Below are 20,486 nucleotides of genomic sequence, written 5' to 3'. Positions count from 1 at the left end.
AGTACGCTCGATTCGTACCCGCAGGAATCCAGGTCATTAATACTTTTATCGATTTTGTTTCGTTTGTGGTGAAATCCTCATTTCTATAAGACGACATCGTAGACACTGCAAGGACAATAAAACCGAGGTTGATGGTAATCACGATTGCCTCTAGTTTCTTGGAAAAATAATAATAAGTTTAATTTTTGAAAATCAGGATCTATTATATACAAGCGAGTGTAGACTATATTCACATGAGTGCATTTCTGTTATATTATTCTATGCAGCAGATGAGAGTATATATGCTGGGGGAAAACAAACGAAATTTGAGCTTTTTTTTATCTTGAGGAAATAAACTGCTGTCGTTACAAAACGCCAAGCTTCAGTTAACTTGTCTAACAAAATTCTAGATGCTCAGTGATGCCCGGATGACGACGACAGTTGGCAAAATAATTTTTCGCAATTCTCATCTCAACTGTCCGTGAATAAACATGTATAGATCAGACATATATCGCCACAATGTTGTCTGTGGAACCCTTCCAAAAAATGAAGAAAAGGGTCTCATCGGCCTCCCGTAAATTAGCGAGAGCATATCGGTCCTTACGGTTCCAGCAGCAGCAACTATACAAAAAAACAGCCGCACAAGACACTTGCAGCCAAACCACAACCTGGTTTCTATGGACTTTGGCATGGACAAGCAAACTCTCCAGCGTACGGTACTATATATGTACAAAATAATAATACACGCGGTGGTTACCTAAACACACTAATAATGTATGGCCACTGGACCTCGGACTCCTTAGCTCTAATATATAATAGCGTATTATCTCTCTCCGTATACTTTCACACGCGAAGCGAAACTGTATTATATCCATCCAGGCAACATCATAAGAACGCATCATATAGGCCTATATAGACGGCCATGGCCGCCACTGCTGTTATTATTGTGCTGGATAGCGGCCCAGGAAGAGTTTACAATCTAAATGAATGGAGGGGGGAATGCAAACGAGTTGACCCACTTGCGCATCTCAGCTTATATAGCGTGTATTGTGCCGCGGGGAACGAATCAAAGCGTTCAACATACCAGAACGTGTGTGTAGAGATATACGCGTCTTAACGTGTGTGTATATATTGTATAGTCTAGAGACATCCAGTTTTGACTCTGCTTTCTATTTCCCCCAAAAAAGAGAAAAATCTAAATTGTTTTTTTTGAAAATTAACTATTGCCAGAGGAGGGAAAAGCCCCCCAAACAAACGAACATCAACATTTTGAAAGATCGTCGTGCATGTATAATGCGGTAATATTCTTTTATACATGTTGTTTTGACTGTTATACCAGGCGTCTATTATACCCGTCATCTGGTTAACAAATAAGGAAATAAAAGAGCCCAGAAAACAAAAGAAATACCCGCGACTGCGCCCATGCAACAACACGATATTACTTGATAGTCCTTCCTATCTTGTGTCATCCTAATGGTAATAACGAATCTAACCATTTTGTATGATAATGAAATGAAATAGGTTGTATCAGATAAGTGAATTAATACATTTCTCTTGTTGTGTGTGCGTCCGTTCACGGGGCATCAATCACAAAATCTTTTTCGGTTACATACAAGTTTTTTTTGGTTCCCATGAGCTTTTGCTCCACAAATGTAGTAGGCTATCGTGTTGGTGTTTATTCTAGGTCAGTGCTGGACTAAATTTGCTGCGCGTTAAGCAGAAAATTGAATCTAGTTTCTAGCAGCATCTAGTTCGTCTAACTATGCGTACGTGACTGATGAGTACATGTGTCACAACTTCATCAGGAAAAAACCTCTGATCGTCTATATCACGAATCTTTTTGACGGAATAATGAATCACATTTTCAGATATTTGGAATATCTCTGAGCTCCGACAGCATTCTTTTTCTAACCTATAAAGTTGGTATGAAAAACCAAATGCCCTTGTTTCTAGAAAGCAATCGACAATGGGAATGTTTCATTGCAAAAGTGACGAGAGAAATCAAATGGCACTTAATAATAACGCAGCAACCAATAGTTGAACGTTATTGTTGGCCTCGGGCTCATTTCCCGCCTATCATTGTGGATTCGAAAACGAGCGGTAATTTCAAACGGTTGGTGATTATAGCACTTTCCGACTCGCGCAATGTGTCTGTCGGTCCTTTCACCAGCAATTCCACCCGGCCAGCAAAGCCAGCATCTCTGAAACATATAGTATTCGTGTATAAAGACAGCAACAAGGAGATTGAATGATTAGCCGTGAGTCAGCAGCAGTTTTTATTCGAATCCTAGTTGCTGGTAGTACACACACAGACAGCGCTAGACGACTCAGAGGGCCTCTTTTCTTGTTTTTCTTCAAGACATTTCTGTGTCACGGACTCAAGGTCGGGAGAACCGGTTGTTTATAATCAAGACTTCACTCCCGCTGCCCGCCGTGCTGTGATGATGGTAGAGAGAGAAAGAAAGAGAAATAACATACCATTGGGACGCGGTGAGTGTCTAGGGAAAACGGCTATAACGAGAGAAACCGAATAAATATATAACTAGTGACGTGTGGAATATATAATATGAGGAAACCGGAATTGTGATGTTGGATCACGCAAAGCGCAATGAACTTCTTTCAAATATACAATTGACTGCTGGCGGGCCGCATATTAATTCACAATTAAGGACGTTGCTGCTGCTGCTGCTGCGTGTGTACTTTCCTTTTTTTAGGTTATGGCGTTTATAATCGTTGGTATGTTACTTTTTCGAAATCTCTCGCACATGTAGAATCTCGGAAAATCATTTTGGTTTTTCCCCTACATATGAGGATTGGATTAGGTCGCCGGTGACGTCAGCACGTTGCATTCCATTCGAGCTATTATAATCAAAACGCACGTAGAGAAAGAAAGACTCTGGATAGGTTTTCTGGTTTTTTAAATATCCCGCCGATTGTGGGGCAACGCAAATTGCTCCAGTTGTACACATAGCGAACGTATGGTGCCAAAACAAACGTCTGTCCCAATTGCAACCACCATACACTACCCATATTTTTTCTTAACCTGGTTTCCGTTAGACGTTATTATTTGTGCTGAGCGTTCTTTATTTTTCACGACACGGAATACTTTCATGTAAGAATATAAAGGCGATTTCTCGCACCCACATGCGGCAATATTGCGATTGCGCTTGCTGGGTTTCCGGCTTGTTTGCTCCAATGTTATACTGCGGCTCAAATTGTGCTTTCACGCCGAGCGAGAGGGGGTTAACGATACGAAAAAGCAAACCAAAATGGGATCTCACCGAAAAACACATGCTTGAAACGGTGCGGAAAGGCTTTCATGTTCTTGAGATGGACGCCCTTTTCTCTCTACACTTGCGCTTCAATAGTTTTGAAAATAAAAGGTCTCGACATTTACTTTTATATCAACGGAAATAACACCAAAAACAGACCAACACACACTGAATGGACGTTCCTAAGACCAATGCCAAGCCAATTGTATGTAAACCAGAATAAGACTAAATAATAACCAGAGTTGAATTATTTCCCCAAGAAGTAATTTTTGAAACGAAAAGAATGAGAATGCGTGTCGGGAAAATAAATCGCTTTCGTAAAGTTCTTGTCTTGCTCCAAGGGGGGAGCAACTCTCGTCTGTTCTGTGTTGTTCGTTCCAGACCCAAATTTAGGCCTATGTGACTATGTCCTGTCTTATGTTTATTATCGTCTAAAATTAACTCCTTCGCTTCTCTCTCCTGTGCGTTCCGCGTGTCGCGTCTGGTCGAGAGTCTAAAACAGTTTGACGACGCCAGTACGCCATTGAGATCTGGTGAGGAACAGTCACGAGTTTGCCGAGAGAAACAACCGGAACCATATCATTCGGATAATATTATTCGATATCAAAAGGGGAATGACGCAACCCAATAACCGGAAATCGTCAAGCGGCAGCAGTAAACAGTCTGCAATTCATTTGGATAGCTCCCCAGAACTGGGCAGGTACAAATATAAAACACAACAGTCAAAAATGCAAGTCTATTAAACTAAACGCTATTGAGACAGAGGCTATATATAAATATAAATATATAGACATAACAGCACTTGTCCTAGTTATATTATCGAGAGCCCGGATTTTGATCGTTTTATTTTTATACGGTGTTGGCTTGTTGTCACAAACTCTACACGCCAAAAAGGTACTTTGTGGCTAGCCGAGCGTTTAAACCAGGAGATATTGTGATGAAGGAATTCCCGCTGGCTTCGGCGCCCGGCCCCTTGTCGGAGCACGTTTGCTTCGCCTGCCACCGCCTTTTCGCCAGGGCTCACATTTGCAGCGATTGCCGCAGTCCGTTGTGCAGCCGCAACTGCCAAGTGTCGCCCGAACACCAGAGAGAGTGTGGCTACTTGACCAAAATCACCGCCGAGATCGAAAACCGCCAGAGAAACGGTAAAATCCAACGAGTTCCCGTCCAGCTGGGCATGCTGATGCTGCCGCTGCGGTTGCTGATGCTGCGCCGAGAGCAGCCGGACAAGTGGAACCAGTTGATGGACCTCGAATCTCACACGGCAGCCCGTCAGGCGACGTCCATTTGGGGTTTCAACCAACGAAATATCACGCCCTTTTTGGAGATGATGCTCATCGATGAAATGCCCGATATCAACGACGATTTAGTCCAGCAGATGTGCGGAGCCGTCGACGTCAATTCCTTTGGTTGGGCAGAAAACAAAAACTTTCCAATTTCAATATAATCAAATTTTAGAATTTTTCCCACCTGATTTTTGGAAGGTGTTCATTATGTAATTTCATATTTTTATTTTTTATATAATCCAACCCAACTTGTAGAGATTCGCATTGAGACACTGCCCGATCGGCGACACATCAACGATCTTCCTCAGCAACCAATGTCTAACTGTAAATATAAGTTTGACGCGCGGGTTTGACATACTATTTTGCAAGACATGCTGCCACAGATTGCATTATACATGTTCTTCGTCGATGCTCAAAAAACTTTGAATTTTCAGATGGCTTCGTGAGAAAAAGAGAAAACTTGCTTGTTGTGTAAAATAAATAACAGACTTTGCTGGAATGGCGCACAGCTTTCACATCAGAAACATGGCTTGATATGATACAGTACTATATTCTAAGCTCTAAAGTTTGACAGCTTCTATCCAATTTTTCATGCAGCGCACAAGAGATTCCGTCTTAGCGTTATGCAGATTCCCATCGTTATTATTTGATGCCACGGAATATCAGCTTCTCACTAATGACATATGCGACGGTCGTCCAAGTTTTGCATGTCAACTTAGATGACAGCGGCTCTATATAGTGGATTTCCATCTGCTTGCTGGCATAATATGATATAGCTAGGCGGAATGGCCGGGCACGGGTGTGTATGTACATGTATAGCAGCCTTATAATCAAATAATTGAAAACCCCACGCTCCTGCTGTCTATAAAAATGCTCTGTTCTATATATTTCCTCTCTCTCGCTACTGTTTCCATTTCGAATTGTTATCAGCACAGGAAGTTTTGCGCGGAACTTTCTACATGGCGTCACTAATGGCTCACTCTTGCGTCGTCAACGCTCAAATATCCATTGGCAATGACTCGCAAATGACTGTCAAGGCGACCGTACCCATTCGGGAAGGTATAGTGTATATTGTATAACGACATTTCATCGAGCTTCTAAATATAATCGATTGATGGACTAATGTAAAAATGAACAACGCCAGGTGAAGGGATTTTTGTGAGTTACACGGACCCGCTGCAGACGACGCTGCAGCGCAGAACGTTCCTGGAAAAGGGGTGAGACAACTCTCAACTTGGTCTTATTCCTACGTCTATAAAGTTGATTTAAAAAAAGTCTAATTGAATTTTTGATTTGGTACTTTTGATCAGAAAGCACTTTATCTGTCGCTGTCATCGCTGTCAAGATCCGACCGAGTTCGGGACATTTGCGAGCGCGGTTCGTTGCCGATCGTGCACCTCCGGCTGGGTTCTGCCCAACGACGATCCCGAGTCGGCAGCATCAGCTGTAGAGGGCGTGGCCCTCCGCTGGAAATGCTCCGAATGCAGCAGCGAGTTGAAAAGCGAAGAAATTGGTCGGACGGAAGAAGTCATTCAGGTTTGGTCGGTTGGCGAATTTGCCAGATTTTCTCTTCTCTTTTTCTATTTGATTTGGTCGTCTCCATCGACCCCGATCGCGTCTTAAACTGGATTTTTAATTTATTTAAGGAAAACAGAAAAATACTACGTCATTCTGTTTCGTGGGAAATGGGGTCTCGATCTCAAAAGAAATTCATCTATCTGCAATCTTGACAGGCTCAAAAGGGAAAATTTTCAATCGTGTTTTTTTTTTTTGTTTTGTTTTATTTGAACTCAAGAACATCGTGAAGAATATCCAGCGCTTACCTGTTGATCGCCATTTGATTGATCGGTGCGAGGAACTTTTCGTGACACTGCCCAAGAAAATTCACGTCAATCACGCCTTTCTCCTGCAACTGCGCATCTCGTTGATTCATTTGTACGGCAACGTGCCGGGATTTTTAATTCCGGAACTGCCAGTCGGTCTACTGCAGCGGAAGGCTCAACTTTGTGCGGAATTATTAGAAGCTCTCCGTCACCTGTGCCCAGGCTACTCCCGTCTGCGAGGTTTCCACTCGTCTTTCTATTTTCATAATCATCGTGAAAGTAAAAAATCCGTTTGATTCCTTTTTTCTTTAGGAATGATTTTGTATGAACTTCATGTACCACTGGTGTGTTTGGCCAACAAAAAGTATGAAAAGAGTCGATCGAAGCAGCCGGATCAGCTGATTACCGAGCTCAAAGAAGCCGAACTCTACTTGAAGGAAGCCGTTCAGATCCTGATTCACGAGCCCATCAGTACGCCAGAGTCCCGCATCTCCAGAGCTGCCATGGCCGATCTCAAACAGTTGAGGGAGTACATTCGTGATATGGAAAAACTCAAGCACTTGGCATAATAGAGAGACGGACGTATTGAATTCAAACATTGACCTGTAGATGTCATGTAATGATAAACATTATAGTAAAAGTACCTCTGCAATTTTTGACAATGAGCATACTGTACGTATTGATTTTTTTCTCCTCTCCGGTTAAATAAAACAAACCCGTTTGTTTTTTGTTTTGTTTTTCGCACAGCCTTTATAGCTCAGTGGTAGAGCGTCGGTCTCGTATGAATCGAAAGTAAACCGAAGGTCGAGAATTCAATCCTCTCTGAAGGCAATATTTAATCAAAATTGGAGAAATGATAAATTCATTTTAAATGCTTAATAATATATCTGATATGAACAGTATAACTTTGACAGCGCAACGATGCAGTGTTTCTTTTTAATTAGATATCAGCCCTACCTAAATTACGTTATCAGATTTTTTTTTAAATAATATTCACAATAGTTCATTTATTGCTTAATGAAATTTGAAACCTAATCCTATTATCCTAAAGTGAATGTGATTGTGAGTGACTTTGTGAGCCATACCATCAAGCTTCGTAAATTGGCCGCACCGGCGCATCGATCCGCTTCCCAATTCTCACGAAAGTTCGTCTGCTGGCTAACTGGCGAACCTTTTTTTTTTTTTATTTTTTTTTTATTTTTGAGTTTACTTTCAAAATTATTTTGATTTTTGAAATTAATTTCGAATTTTGTTTCAATATTGACTAATTTTTTAAACTTCGTTTTTAATTTTCAAAGCGTTTTTCAAATTGATTTTCAATTCTGTAAATCGATTTTTAGAAAAAAAATTCAAAAAAATGATCATTTGGTTTGGTACCCCATACCCCTACTTTTCTTCATTTGAAGTTTGGAATAGAAGTATGGCACATAAGTTGTAACCGCCAGGTTAATCATTTCATCTGTGTCAACAGTTATGAGTCAACGTTAAGCTAGCTTCGAAAATTACCAATGAAATCATAGGTAAACTCGAGTGATTTCGCCTGTAACTTGTCGGTGATGTGTTTTATTCCGTGTATATGTTGGATAACCTTAATGTTTTTCATCAACTCACAGTCAGAGTAAACGTGAAAGTCGTGCAACCTACCGTCAACTATTTAGTTCAAACTCATTGTATTCCACTGAATGTGTCATCGAAATCATACAGGTATCAACCAACACTAGCTTTATTTCATGCTAAAACATGTATTCTTCTCATGTTTCATTAGGATTAATCTTAATTATTGGCTGTTTCTATTGAACTTGCTAGATCACCGACCCCAGCATCATGGACCAATCTCTCATTCCATCTTCTAGAGAATCTTGGATAACTGATTCATGGTTTCATGTGTAAGTTCACTTGTTATGTTACTGAACTTTATTAATTGCAGTCTAATATGAATTTTTGTTTTATTTACAAGTTTCGAAATTGGCATGACTGACTTTATGAGAAGTTATGTCCTTTCAAGAAAAAGGACTTACACTTACAGTCAACAAGATTCCTTGTTTGCTAACCCGTTATTGGCTGCTACCCTTGAATCTCCCTATATGTCAACAACAAAAAAAGAGGTTAAATATTGTGATCATGCTATCATCATTGTAAGTTGTGTTTACATTGAATTTTCAGAAGTTTTCATACTAATAGCAATTTTAACGATTGTTTGGTTTCTTATATAGATGTTGCCTATAAGACCAAATGTGGGGCATCTGGTTATCCCTCCAAAATAAGGCAATGACCACACGTTGAACGCGGATCATTCGTTTCGTCATCGATCTTGACTCATTCCATCTTCTGGATTGCTTAGGAAAGCTGATTGGTGTTAAATACCTGTGTAACTTCATTGTCATGTCACTGAATTTAAATTTTGTTTACATTTTGTTTCTTGATTTAAGCATTTAGGTAATGGCCGAGGAGATGCGACCTACATGAACATCATTTAGGCGGCCAGCATCATTCGACTACCCAACCGGCTTCTACTACCCTGCTCTCAACATAGCACGGAGTTTCACCCTTTAGATTTTTGCCTGCTGTTCGCGATGTGTGATGGCGTTTCCTTGGATGAGATGATGATTTTGGCGAGAAAAATAGTGCGTGAGTATATACTTAAAACTGTTTAATTATTCTTTTACTTATTTTTTAAATGTTTTTTTTTTCTTCATTTACAGGTTTTAACCTTCAGCTTTCTAAATTTGCATGACAGACTTTATATGAAAAGTAATGTTCTTTTAAGAAAGTCAACTTCCTTGTTTGCTAACCCAATGGCTGCTACCCTTGAATCTCCCTATTTAGCTTCTTACACAGTCCCTCTTGATTTGAGGTATTGCTTTCTGTCGCAACAATCTTCTTTGAATATTATTGTCATCAAAATAAATGTTCATTCTGCTTACAGGGTGATCCTTCGCTACTGATCATGGACTCAATTGGTGAAACTGAAAACCGACGAGAGAATGCTGTAATCCAAGACTGATAAATTGTGTAGTTAGATTACATTACAAGTGCATTTCTGGGCTCCCTTCTTTTCTGTGGCCCGTTTCCCTAACTAACCACTAACCAACGCCCGCCAGTGGTCACTCACCCGCTGTGAAACCAGGAGGAGGGGAGGGCTCTCTAAACAGCATTAAATTTATTTGGTAATATGTGCGCACTGCGCATGCTGCAAAGCTAAAACTGTTCAAAAGTAATTACTGTAAACCAACCTTAAAAGAACCTAAGAAAAAAACTGAAATGAACAAAAAAAAAATACAAATCAAATTTCTGTATTCAAAACTTAAAAGACAAAGATACGTAGGGTAGCAAAAGTAGGATGCTCAATTAAAGAATAATGGCAACTTAACCAGAGGTTATAGCTGCAGAAGATTGGCAGTCAGTTCTTCAACATCCGGTACGCGATTGAATAGTTGACAAATATTTTTCAAAGTCTCCACTTCATACATTGAAGCCAATTTACCAAGTTGTTGGACGTTGTCAGTCGTCTTTAAAGAGCCGGTGTAAAGGAAATTTAGAAAATGCTGCACAGTATCGACATCGAATTCAGCCTCGAATGTGACCATAGATTTCCCTGCTGTGTTGCTGATCTTGTTGAAAGACTCATTCAGGACAGGACTCCGAGCACATAGGATAACTCGGTGGGCTTCCATCACCTTAACAGTTCCGACAAATATTTCGACATCCGTCAATTTCCGATTTGTTGCTGCCATCCAGAAATCTGTAGACCATTTGTCGTCCATCATCTCGTAGTAATAGTTGCCGATTGTACTGACTGTTTTGATGTCGAAGTAGACTAGGAATTGAAGATTTTCTGTGCTGAAATTCAAAAGTGCTTTTGCTGCAAAGTGAAGTAGGTCAGCGTTTTTCTGCAAACGTTTCGATTCCATTTTTAACCATTGGCAGTATCCCTGCGTGCCCAATCTTGGCATGCCGCAGTAAATATCCTCAACTTGCAGACCGAAGCTGCGATGCTTAGCGCATGAGAAATGAATGACCGGTTTACTAATATCGTCTTGGTTCAATTGCGAATCAATTTCTTTTTCTTTAGTGTAGTAAGCAATAAAAATATTCTCATTTTGATATTGCATCACACATTTGGGCTGTTCGTTCTTAGATTTTTTACATATCAAACTGCATCGAAAGGTAGGCGTCGTCCGATCAAAGAATATTTCCGTTTCTTTCTCCGGCCTATGTAATAAGGGCGAAATTTAACGAATAAAATAACCGTAACCAAATTCAAGCATGCTGGAATATTTATAAAAGAAAACAAAATATTACATGATTTTGGACGAAGAAAGATCTTCGGCGTTGCTGTTTAAACGTTTCCTGAATTTCTCCATTTGAAAGGCGTCCATTTTCTTCAGAGCGACTTTGCATAAACTAGTCAGAATTGTAAGTTGATAGCGATCAGCTAACTTTAGCAATTCTTCATCTGCCAATGTTCCTTTCGGCTCGCCCGTGTAGATAAAGTGAAGAAAATTTACCACGGTTGAAGGTTCCACTCCGGTTTTGATTCGGATCTGATGAGGACTGTCTTTTACTGCTTGTTTCTTCTTTAATTCGTATGCAAACACGGGACTGCGGGCAGCAAGGATTGATTTGTGTGCAGGAAATGTTTTGTCTTTTACCAAAAATTCAACGTCCGCCATCTTTTGTTGACTTTTAAGAGCTTCATATATTTGCTCCTTGGCAAGACGATCGCACAGTTGATAGGAAAAGCCGGGATCAGTTCCTTCAATGCAAATTCGAAACACAAACGTCCAGTTTTTAGCGAGCTTTCCAAGAAACGTCACGGTGAATAGCTGTAGATTTCCTTCTTGTCCGAAATCATGTTTTATCATTGTCGTCATCTCTGATAGGCCGTGTCCATTACCTTGAACTCCGTATTTTACGTCTTCCACTTTCATCCCAAATTTGCCGAGATCAATTACCATGAAAAACAAAATGGGTGATTTGGTGTGGTTCTTCAAACCCACACGGAATACTTTTTCGCCCCGAAACAAAATCATGTTCGAAGCCATTGTCATCGGTTTTCCTTCTACATATTCAAAGATCCACTCGTACGGCACAATCATCTTCGGGGTACCAAACAAATTGGATGTCATGTTGACGTGGTTCCCAAAACTGGCAAAAATATAGAAAACTACGTTGTTGATTATAATTCAATTTTTTGATAAACTATAATAAATATTATTCGGACGACTCACCAAATATTAAGAGTTGAATTTTTTAAAATCTCAGAAACAGATTCAGCAAATGCGAGCTAGACTCTACCATCCGAAGGTCAACCACACACTGAAATTTGAAAATTAAAACCGAAGAAATGTTTCGTGCAGTTCTTTGATGCGCCAGGATGGGAAAACTCGACGTTGCCAGAACTTTTTTTTCTTACCCTTGTACAAAACGCAAAAATTTGGTTTCTAATTTATTTCGATTGTACCCTTGATTTTCATCGAAATCCCCAGTGAATCAGTGATGTAAGCGAAAAACAATTCTTCCTTTTGATATTCCATTATTACATGTTGGAATTCCAATATGGAGTTTATTCAACCGCAAAGTGCATCTAAAAGTGGACATCCAATCATAAGATATTTCCGTGACTGTTTCCGGCCTAAACGGGGAGAATTAAAATTGTCTAAAATAATAAAACTAAGCAAATGAATAATAAATAAAGGAAACGAAATATTACATAATTCCGCCATATAAGCCCGCATTTAAGAAAAGCCCGCATTTAAGATGTCCATGATTCCATGATTTGCCATCTGCGGTGCACAGTGCTTCCACTTCTAGGGATATTTCCCTTTTTAGGGGGATTCTGGACCTTTTTTTTCAATCTAGGGGGAAAATTTTGAAATCTAGGGTCTAGGGTTTGTCTAGGGTGATTTAAAAAATACTAGGGATTTAAAAAATTTTTCGCCTTATTTGATTAGTCGTTAAGGGTTTTATGGTTAGTGAGTGATAGATATGGCACCACTGGTGCCAAATTGCTATTCCCGCTATTTTTTGTTTTGTTTTTAAGACATGTTATGAGCATAGCCTTCTTCAGTTACGGCCACAGAGCTGTGATTCACCCTGGGTGTCAATTTTGTTCGAGCCACCCACCGACCCTCAGATGCCTGTGGCGGTTATACCATAGCCACATGCGTTGCCATTTTACGAAAGTATGATTTTAAATTCCTGTTTTCCGCAAAATCTTCTTCATCTTTCCACCAAGATTCACGGTGTGTAAGCGATTGGTAGCCTAGTGGGTATAGCGGATGATTGTCATAATGGAAGTGTTAGGTTCAAATCTGTGTAGGTGATTATACATTTTTAATCATTTTCCCTTGTTTTTTCTATATTTTTAAAACAAAATAGATGGAATGCCTAGATTCTGTAAAAAATGCGAGTTTTTCCACATTTTTTAAAACAAAATCTGAATTTGTTTTCTTTGGCAAGGACTTAGAAAAAAACAAATTCAGATTTTGTTTTAAAAAATGTGAAAAAAACCCGCATTTTGCAGAGCCTCTGTGGCCGTAACTGAAGAAGGCTATGGTTATGAGAGCCACCAAGTGGCTAATCGCGGTCAAAATGAATACGGATAAAAAATAACTGAACATTTACTGAAAATTCTAGGGTAATATTTAGGGATATTGAAAAAAATGTATTTAGGGATTTTTCTGGGGACTTTTTTTTTTTTTTTAAGGATTTGTGTCCCTAGACTGGCAACGTTCTAGGGAACCCCCTTCTCAAAAAGTGGAAGCACTGGCGGTGCTTCAGTTTCCTTCAGCTTCAGAGCATATTCACATGATATGATCAGTGATTCCAGATGGTACTTTTCAGCTAACTGGAACAATCCTTCATCTGCAAACGTCCCTTTTGGCTCGCCGGTGTACATATAATGAAGAAATTTCTCCTTTGTTTGTTTGTTGCTGTGTTATTTCATGATCGACGGTTATTTTCCAAGGAAAATATTATAAATAACAGAACAAAGTAAGTCACCTGTATCAGTTAACCATTCATAACCTTATTTCTTAAATTACCTATGAATGCACTAGGCTAATTGTGTGTTATTGTGACCAAATAATAGTACATTACATACTTTAACATTATCCATAAATTTTTAAAATTTAATGATTCATTATAATGTTATAGAGTAAGTTCTCAGCCTAAAGAACTAGAAATGCAACGTAGAAAAGGGAAAAAAGTAAAGATGGACAATCCTCTCGAAGATTCTGAACCACCATCCACTTCTTATTTAGATGAGCAGCAAACTCCAATGGATCAGCAAAGGTTTGAAATCTTTCTAAACATTGTTAAGTGAAATTCTAACTTAATTGAAATGCAATAATTCATTCAGTGAAAAATGTACACCCACATTATGATTTCGATACTCCTTCCAAAATGGAACATGATAAAATAGTGTTCCTGTGCAGCAGAATTTGAATGTTCTCTCAGTTCAAATCAGGCGGAAAAAACCACAGTCCCAACTCTTTCTGTTGGGCATGGACAGACACCTCGAAGTGCTCATGGTCAAAGTTATAAATCTCATTTGACTTGTGTTGTATTTTAACATAATTTTTTAATGCTATTTATAGTTTCAGTTACTCCTGCTGGGAAGAAGGCCCCTGCAGTTGCTGCAAATTCTCAGAAATTAGTATCTAGCCCAGAAGGTACCCCCACATCCACACGTCCTTCTCTTCGACGTAGAGGACGGTCAAAAAAACATTCAGAGACGGAACATGTTGCTAATGTTGAAGATGAAAGCGATTTATTTAGTATTATCAGGAATGGCAAAAGCTCCTTACAGGTATTGAAGTACTCAATTCCTCAACTGTAAAAATGTTTCCTAAAATTCAAACTTCAAACATTTTATTGCCGATTGCAGCACATTGTAGATGAATGGATTGAGCAGTACAAGGCTGACCGTGACTCAGGGTTGAACGCTATAATGCAGTTCTTCATTAGTGCTTCAGGATGCAACGGGAAAATACCATCTAAAATACCAAGTAGCATGGATCATGCCGTAGTTACCCGCGAAATGACAAAAAAGTTTGATGAGGTATAATAGTTTTGACTAATTATTTGGGTCGCAAATGGAGATTTAACTGTGTAGTATAAATAATAAACCTGTACTTTAGGATAGTGGAGAATATCCGTTGGTCATGTCTGGACCACAATGGAGAAAATTTCGAAGCAACTTCTGCGACTTCGTACACACACTCGTGAAGCAGTGCCAATATTCCATAATTTATGAACAATACCTGATAACGTAATTTCCCTTCTTACTGGTCTTTCTGATTCACAAGTCCGAGCGTTTCGTCATACTGCCACCTTAGCTGGTAAAATGATTTTCCTTATTCTTTATTTTTCTTCTTCACAAATTTTAAAGGTATTTGTTTTAGTTATGAAATTAATGACTGCCCTGGTTGATGTGGCTCTGACTGTGTCGGTTCATCTTGACAACACATCTCGTCAGTATGAAGTTGAGCGTCGGAAAACACAGGATAAACGAGCCAGTGATCGCCTTGTAGGATTGCTTGCCAAACACGAAGAACTTGAAGAAAACATGCATGACATTAAAAACATGTTGACTTACTTATTCAAGTCGGTGTTTGTCCATCGTTACCGAGATATCGTTCCCGATATTCGAGCCATTTGTATGACGGAAATAGGCATTTGGATGAAACGGTTTCCCCAAAATTTTCTTGATGATTCTAACCTGAAGTATATTGGGTGGAATTTGCACGACAAAGTTGCCGATGTTCGTTTAAAATGTCTTCAAGCTCTCCAACCGCTGTATGCTTCACAAGAGCTTAAAGAAAAACTGGAACTTTTTACCAGCAAATTTAAGGTGAATAAAGTTACATAATTTTTGCTTAGTCAACCAACAATACTTTAAATATTATATATAGGATCGTGTCGTTTCGATGACGCTAGACAAAGACTATGATGTTTCAGTCCAAGCTGTTCGTTTGGTTATCACTATGCAAAAGTATCACCAAGAAATGTTATCAGACAAGGATTGTGAGTCAGTTTACGAGTTGGTGTTCTCTTCTCATCGAGCTCTTGCACAAGCTGCCGGCGAATTCCTTAAAGAGCGACTATTCACACTTAATGCTACCAGTCATCCAGCTCTACGTACTCTCCGGGGCAAAAAGAGACTACCTAACACACCTCTCATTCGTGATTTGGTTCAATTTTTCATTGAATCTGAGGTGAAATTACAATCAAGTAACAATTCAAATAAATTATTAAACACAAATACTTAATAGTTGCATGAACACGGAGCATATTTGGTCGACTCCTTAATCGACTCAAATGAAATTATGAAAGACTGGGAGTGCATGACGGATTTGTTAATTGAAGAACCTGGGCCAGACGAAGAGCCTTTGGACGATCAGCAGGAAACAGCTTTGATCGAGTTGATGACATGCTGCATTAAACAAGTTGCGACTGGAGAACCACCTGCAGGTCGAGGGTCTATGAGAAAGGTAACCGATTAATTATTTTAATGTGCTTATCATGTAAACATACAACATGAGATTTTCATACAAATTATTATTATTACAGATTCCTACCGTCAAAGAAACCAAACAAACCCAAGGTCACCGTGTACGACTTACTGAACATTTCATACCAACTCTTCCTCTGTTACTCGGGAAATATATGACTGATCCCGAACAAGTTGCAAACCTCTTGTCAATCCCTCAATACTTTAATATGGAAATCTATACTACCTCACGTCAAGAGAAGGTGAGTTCGTTTAATTTATGATATTGTTTACAAAAGGCTGAGATACTTTACTTCTCAAATTACAGAGTCTAGATTCGTTATTGCGCTTGATCCAGAATATACAGTCGCGGCTGAAAGTTTCTATACGTGTAGCTCAAAAATACGCCTTTTTACTGTGTATTGGCGGATGGTGTCAGCCTATGGTAGAGGTTGAGTTACCTTATTTGCTCGATTTTCTCAAGTTTTACCCCCTACCCCCTTACACCTCCGACAATGATTTGTTGGCGCGGCTTTTTTAACTATGGGTAACCATGGCCGATAATCAGACAATTGAGTCGATACCCAATAAAGTAGCAATAGCTCTAAAATGAAACGTTAAAATGGCAGAGGATTGATCAGTTTGTAACTGTGGCAATTTCTGCATCGATTAGTTTCATTTTAGCATTAGGCAATAGGAATAAGTAACGTTTGGGATATCGTGGGTAAATTACTAATCGATGTTAAGAGGAAGAGTTAAGTAAAGAAGGGCGGTAAAAAATAAAGAAACGAGCAAATAAGGTAGCTCAACCTCTACCATAGGCTAACACCATCCGCCAATACACAGTAAAAAGGCGTATTTTTGAGCTACACGTATAGAAACTTTCAGCCGCGACTGTAGTAGAAAGACACACCACAACAGAAGTGCTGGAAGGCTGCGCTAAAGCGTTGGAATTTTCTTGTGATGAAGATTACGCCATATCTTCTCGATGTGATTTAACAAGGAACACTTTAATTGATCGTCTCGTTAAGAAATGCGAACAAGATTATGAAAATTATGTAACACTGATGGCTGGCGTAAGAATTAATTTAGTTTGCATTTTTTTTTTCACGTTTTACATACTAATTTATGTGTTTTTACAGGACGAAGAGCCCAACAAAGATGCGGTGTTTACGCTGGTATTGGGTTTGAAAAAAATTGCCTTATTCTCGTCACATCACAATCTTGGGACATGGAATTTGTAGTCTTATTTTTTTGTATCTCTAGGATCATTAGAGTGAGCAACAAGTAATGTAAGTGACATTGCAGCTCCTCCGCTATAAATCCTATCAAATGCATTATCAGCCAGCATAAAAAAGATGGGTTCTCAAAGACTGTCTAGTTAAAGGGTTAAAAGTCTCCTTAATTTTTCCAACTTGAACAGCAAGTTTATGCTAGAGATGTTGCATTAGGTCCTCTTTAAGTCAAGCAAGTGGTACTTGCTATGACGATGATTGCTTTACAATTTTTAATGATTTCCTATTTTTCAAATAACAGGTAATGCAATGGACGAACACAGATAGTAATTATTTTGATGTCAACACAGTCAAGATACGTATCTGTTAAGATCCAGACAAGTCACAACAGTATCCGGAACAGATATCCGCAATTGTAGTTGCCGAGGAACGGCCAATTAGAGCCGCTCCGACACTGACCCCAAAAGACAAGAATTTTTTCTTCCTACGAAGAAATTCCTATCGATCACATGCGATGCACATGAATGGGCAGCACCTGCCCCAACGCAGACGGATTTGACCCTTAAATTAAAGTGAGTTGCACCAAATTCATCAAGTTTTTTTCTTTTGCATGTATTCATTCGTTTTGTCACTTGATGCGTTTTGTAACACACGTGAAAGGGATCAAATCAGCTAAATCAAAACCAAAGCTTAAAGTAAGGATTTCGATACTTCTTGGGAAAAAGGTTATTTAAGCGCGCTCGAAATTAATTCCAGGCATTTAAAGATAATGAGGATGGGTGTTTACTAGATTTCTTCAAAGTGGAATGCGTCTATGGGTCTTGAGGTACTCCCGCTTTGGGGGCAACTTCAAACCAAACTTGCTGCACATTGCTGCATACTTACAATAAATGCATCTCGAACTAAGCGAATGGGGATTGTTTTTTCGGCTTGGAGGAAAACGGTGCCAAACGTGGTCGGAGAAGTCTGTTTACCGTTCGTCCGTTCCACTGGATTTGCAAATTTGCCCATTGCTTCCTGTATTGATAGAACATACCTTGCAGGTTGATGCGAGCTTCATCTTTGCTAACTAAGGTTCTTGATTTTTCAATTTTCGAGAAAGAAGTCGTTGTGAATAATGCAACAACTTCAATTCCCGATTTTCCAAGTCCGTTCTTGAAGTTTCCCCGCACGTCCTGTAATCTTCAAGGCAGAAAAATATTTCATTTTTTATATTAATTATGCGTTTATAAACAGGTACCAGACTACAATCGATAATGAAGCACCTTAATGTGTTAAATTATGTATTATGAATGCAAGGGCATGAACGAATATTTAATAGTTAAACGTTATAATTACCTTGAGCTTGGCAAAATTCAAAGGAGAGTCCAGAAAAGGAAGACACAGAGTTGCAATAAATTGGGACCCATTGTGCGGAGATTAGAAACACAACTGTACGGCGCGGAGTTTTTGCAGGTATTCGCGAACCGGCACTTGCCAGGGAAATGATATTTCTAATGTAAATTTTTCAACTTTTAAAGGTTGATGGTCAAGTTGCCTGTATGATGATAATTATCATCGCTTCATTTTGATAGCGTCGTTGTGATTGGTTGCATCCTGGCGCACATTCGACCATCAGGTATTTCGTTAGCACTGTAATATAATAGATTAAGTCACTTGTGAAAACAATCGACGGAAACGCTAGACTGCGTAAACTTAGTTATTGGATAGTACCATCTGCAATTTACTTTGTCATGATTGTAGTACATTGTAACCTTGGGAGTTACAGAAGTGTTTGAACAGATGTGTCCTCAGAGTGGGTTCTAATGATAACATTCAGATTGCGAATGTTTAGCTCAGTAACTAATATGAACCAGACAAAAAAACTAATTTCAGACTACTTTTTGACATGTGTGGTCATATTATAAATATACACACCAAATATGTTTAAACTTTACTAATAGTCGAATAGGCCTATAACGTTTTTAGAAGAAACAGATAATTTTTCCTTTTTACAATTTTGGATGAGGTATTTTTTTCTTAAAACTGGTTTGGAAGTAGAGAAAAAAGCTAATAACGAATCCGTTTATGGAGACCAATTCCAAATTGATCTTCTAACCTTTTTTTTTTCGTTTTTCTGATTTTAACTTTGGAACTAGAGCTGTCTCTAGAATTCTGTTTGCCTTCCAGTAGTTCAACTTCATTCCGGAAGAGTGCAAGGTGGTTGTGGTTCTCCCAGCAACACCGCAAGCTGAAACAAAAAACAAACTTCAATCAAGCAAAGTACTTTCCTTTCCTTCCAGCACTCGCCAACACATTCACCAGAGCAATCTGAAATGAAACGCACGATACCAAACCTATACTGTAATCCCGGTAACGTATTTGACTTATTTTATGCATGGTTATGATTGATTTCTAAAATCTTCCATTGCATACAGGATCCACAGCTTGAGCGAAATCCAAGAAACGTTGTGGACGACATTGCGACAAGTCACCTAATAATGCTCATGTCAAGAAACATGACTGTCATGTCAGTTATACACACAAGTGTGTCATAGAACACGAATCTGTGCTTTAACTGTCGTACTCGACATGGTTGAACTTGAAACATACGACGATATGCAAAGTGGGCTTTATTTCGTTGGCGCCCGCGTCTCACTAAACAACGTCATCCTATATCACATGAACGTGGGCAGTTTACCGGCCGTAAACAGTGAAACTGGCTGTAGGTAAATATTTGTCGCAATTTTATTGAATCCTCTAATGGCAAACGCTTTTTTAAATTTGAATTAATGGCGTACAGGATATGACACGGATTGGAACTTCTCGGCTTCGGATGCTTTAACAACTGAAGGAGATGGCAGTTTTTCCCAGCTTGGTATCAATAAAGTGACTGTCGTTCCGATACGCGGGTCAACGATACTGCAGCGGTAAGCACATGTTTTACACTTATTCGTTAACAAACTAATAAAGAAGTTTTGATTTACATGGGGATTCACCATTCCGCTAGTCTGTTATGAAATAACAGTTACAAACGACAAAATCTTCTCGAAACACTCCGGCATTCATAAGGTCAGGAAATCCCCTTTGCTTTTTTCTTTGAATTTTTGCCAATGTCAAGCCTCATACACGCGATGAAATTGGCGCAGAGTTTCTCTGTCTCGATTGTTAATTTCACCTTCATTAAGGGCACCTTTTACAAAGAGTTAACAGTGACAGTGCAATTCATGGTCATTGCGCCATCCTGCTTTGTAAGATGTAAAACGAATGTTATCGATCTGAAATAATCGGACTAAATGACAGCTGACCGACAGACCACTTGCCTAAAGAAAGGGAATTTATTGCGAGCAGAACAGGATTTGACATTCATTTTCTAACCAATGAACAAGTGGATGCGTAAAGCTTCCTACCGAATC

The 20,486-nt window shown here is 39.2% G+C and overlaps 2 protein-coding genes, 2 long non-coding RNA genes and 1 other non-coding gene across 5 annotated transcripts; all 5 read left to right on the top strand.

The window, feature by feature from the left end:
• The first annotated feature begins 3,758 nt into the window (after positions 1 to 3,758).
• On the top strand, positions 3,759 to 7,025 carry LOC124349616 (SET domain-containing protein SmydA-8-like). The gene is made up of 8 exons (XM_046800368.1): positions 3,759 to 3,951; positions 4,146 to 4,660; positions 4,793 to 4,861; positions 5,468 to 5,596; positions 5,682 to 5,754; positions 5,848 to 6,073; positions 6,333 to 6,600; positions 6,673 to 7,025. Exons 1-8 carry the CDS (start codon positions 3,866 to 3,868, stop codon positions 6,927 to 6,929), a joined length of 1,623 nt encoding a protein of 540 aa, XP_046656324.1. The 5' UTR covers positions 3,759 to 3,865; the 3' UTR covers positions 6,930 to 7,025.
• Positions 7,026 to 7,106: 81 nt separating this feature from the next.
• On the top strand, positions 7,107 to 7,191 carry Trnat-cgu. Its single transcript is given in 2 exon segments — positions 7,107 to 7,142; positions 7,156 to 7,191. It is a non-coding gene; the product is annotated as a tRNA-Thr (tRNA).
• Positions 7,192 to 7,763: 572 nt separating this feature from the next.
• Positions 7,764 to 9,339, top strand: LOC124350290. Its single transcript, XR_006920673.1, has 7 exons — positions 7,764 to 8,064; positions 8,167 to 8,246; positions 8,318 to 8,495; positions 8,574 to 8,728; positions 8,790 to 8,988; positions 9,063 to 9,214; positions 9,287 to 9,339. It is a non-coding gene; the product is annotated as an uncharacterized LOC124350290 (long non-coding RNA).
• Positions 9,340 to 13,795: 4,456 nt separating this feature from the next.
• LOC124348541 (cohesin subunit SA-1-like) lies at positions 13,796 to 17,100 on the top strand (the record flags this gene model as incomplete). Its single annotated transcript, XM_046798772.1, is given in 12 exon segments — positions 13,796 to 13,901; positions 13,962 to 14,173; positions 14,252 to 14,425; positions 14,505 to 14,625; positions 14,628 to 14,705; positions 14,769 to 15,217; positions 15,279 to 15,581; positions 15,639 to 15,857; positions 15,937 to 16,119; positions 16,185 to 16,218; positions 16,754 to 16,932; positions 16,999 to 17,100. Coding segments are annotated over 12 exon segments (2,160 nt in total), but the record flags the coding sequence as incomplete, so codon positions are not given.
• A 2-nt stretch (positions 17,101 to 17,102) lies between these two features.
• LOC124350416 lies at positions 17,103 to 20,238 on the top strand. The gene is made up of 6 exons (XR_006920924.1): positions 17,103 to 17,148; positions 17,393 to 17,663; positions 19,242 to 19,443; positions 19,509 to 19,799; positions 19,874 to 20,000; positions 20,081 to 20,238. It is a non-coding gene; the product is annotated as an uncharacterized LOC124350416 (long non-coding RNA).
• Positions 20,239 to 20,486: the final 248 nt, after the last annotated feature.

Source organism: Daphnia pulicaria, chromosome 7, assembly GCF_021234035.1.
Source record: "Daphnia pulicaria isolate SC F1-1A chromosome 7, SC_F0-13Bv2, whole genome shotgun sequence".
NCBI lineage: Eukaryota > Metazoa > Arthropoda > Branchiopoda > Diplostraca > Daphniidae > Daphnia > Daphnia pulicaria.
Note: the sequence above shows the minus strand (reverse complement) of the source record. Positions and strands in the feature narration are given on the sequence as shown.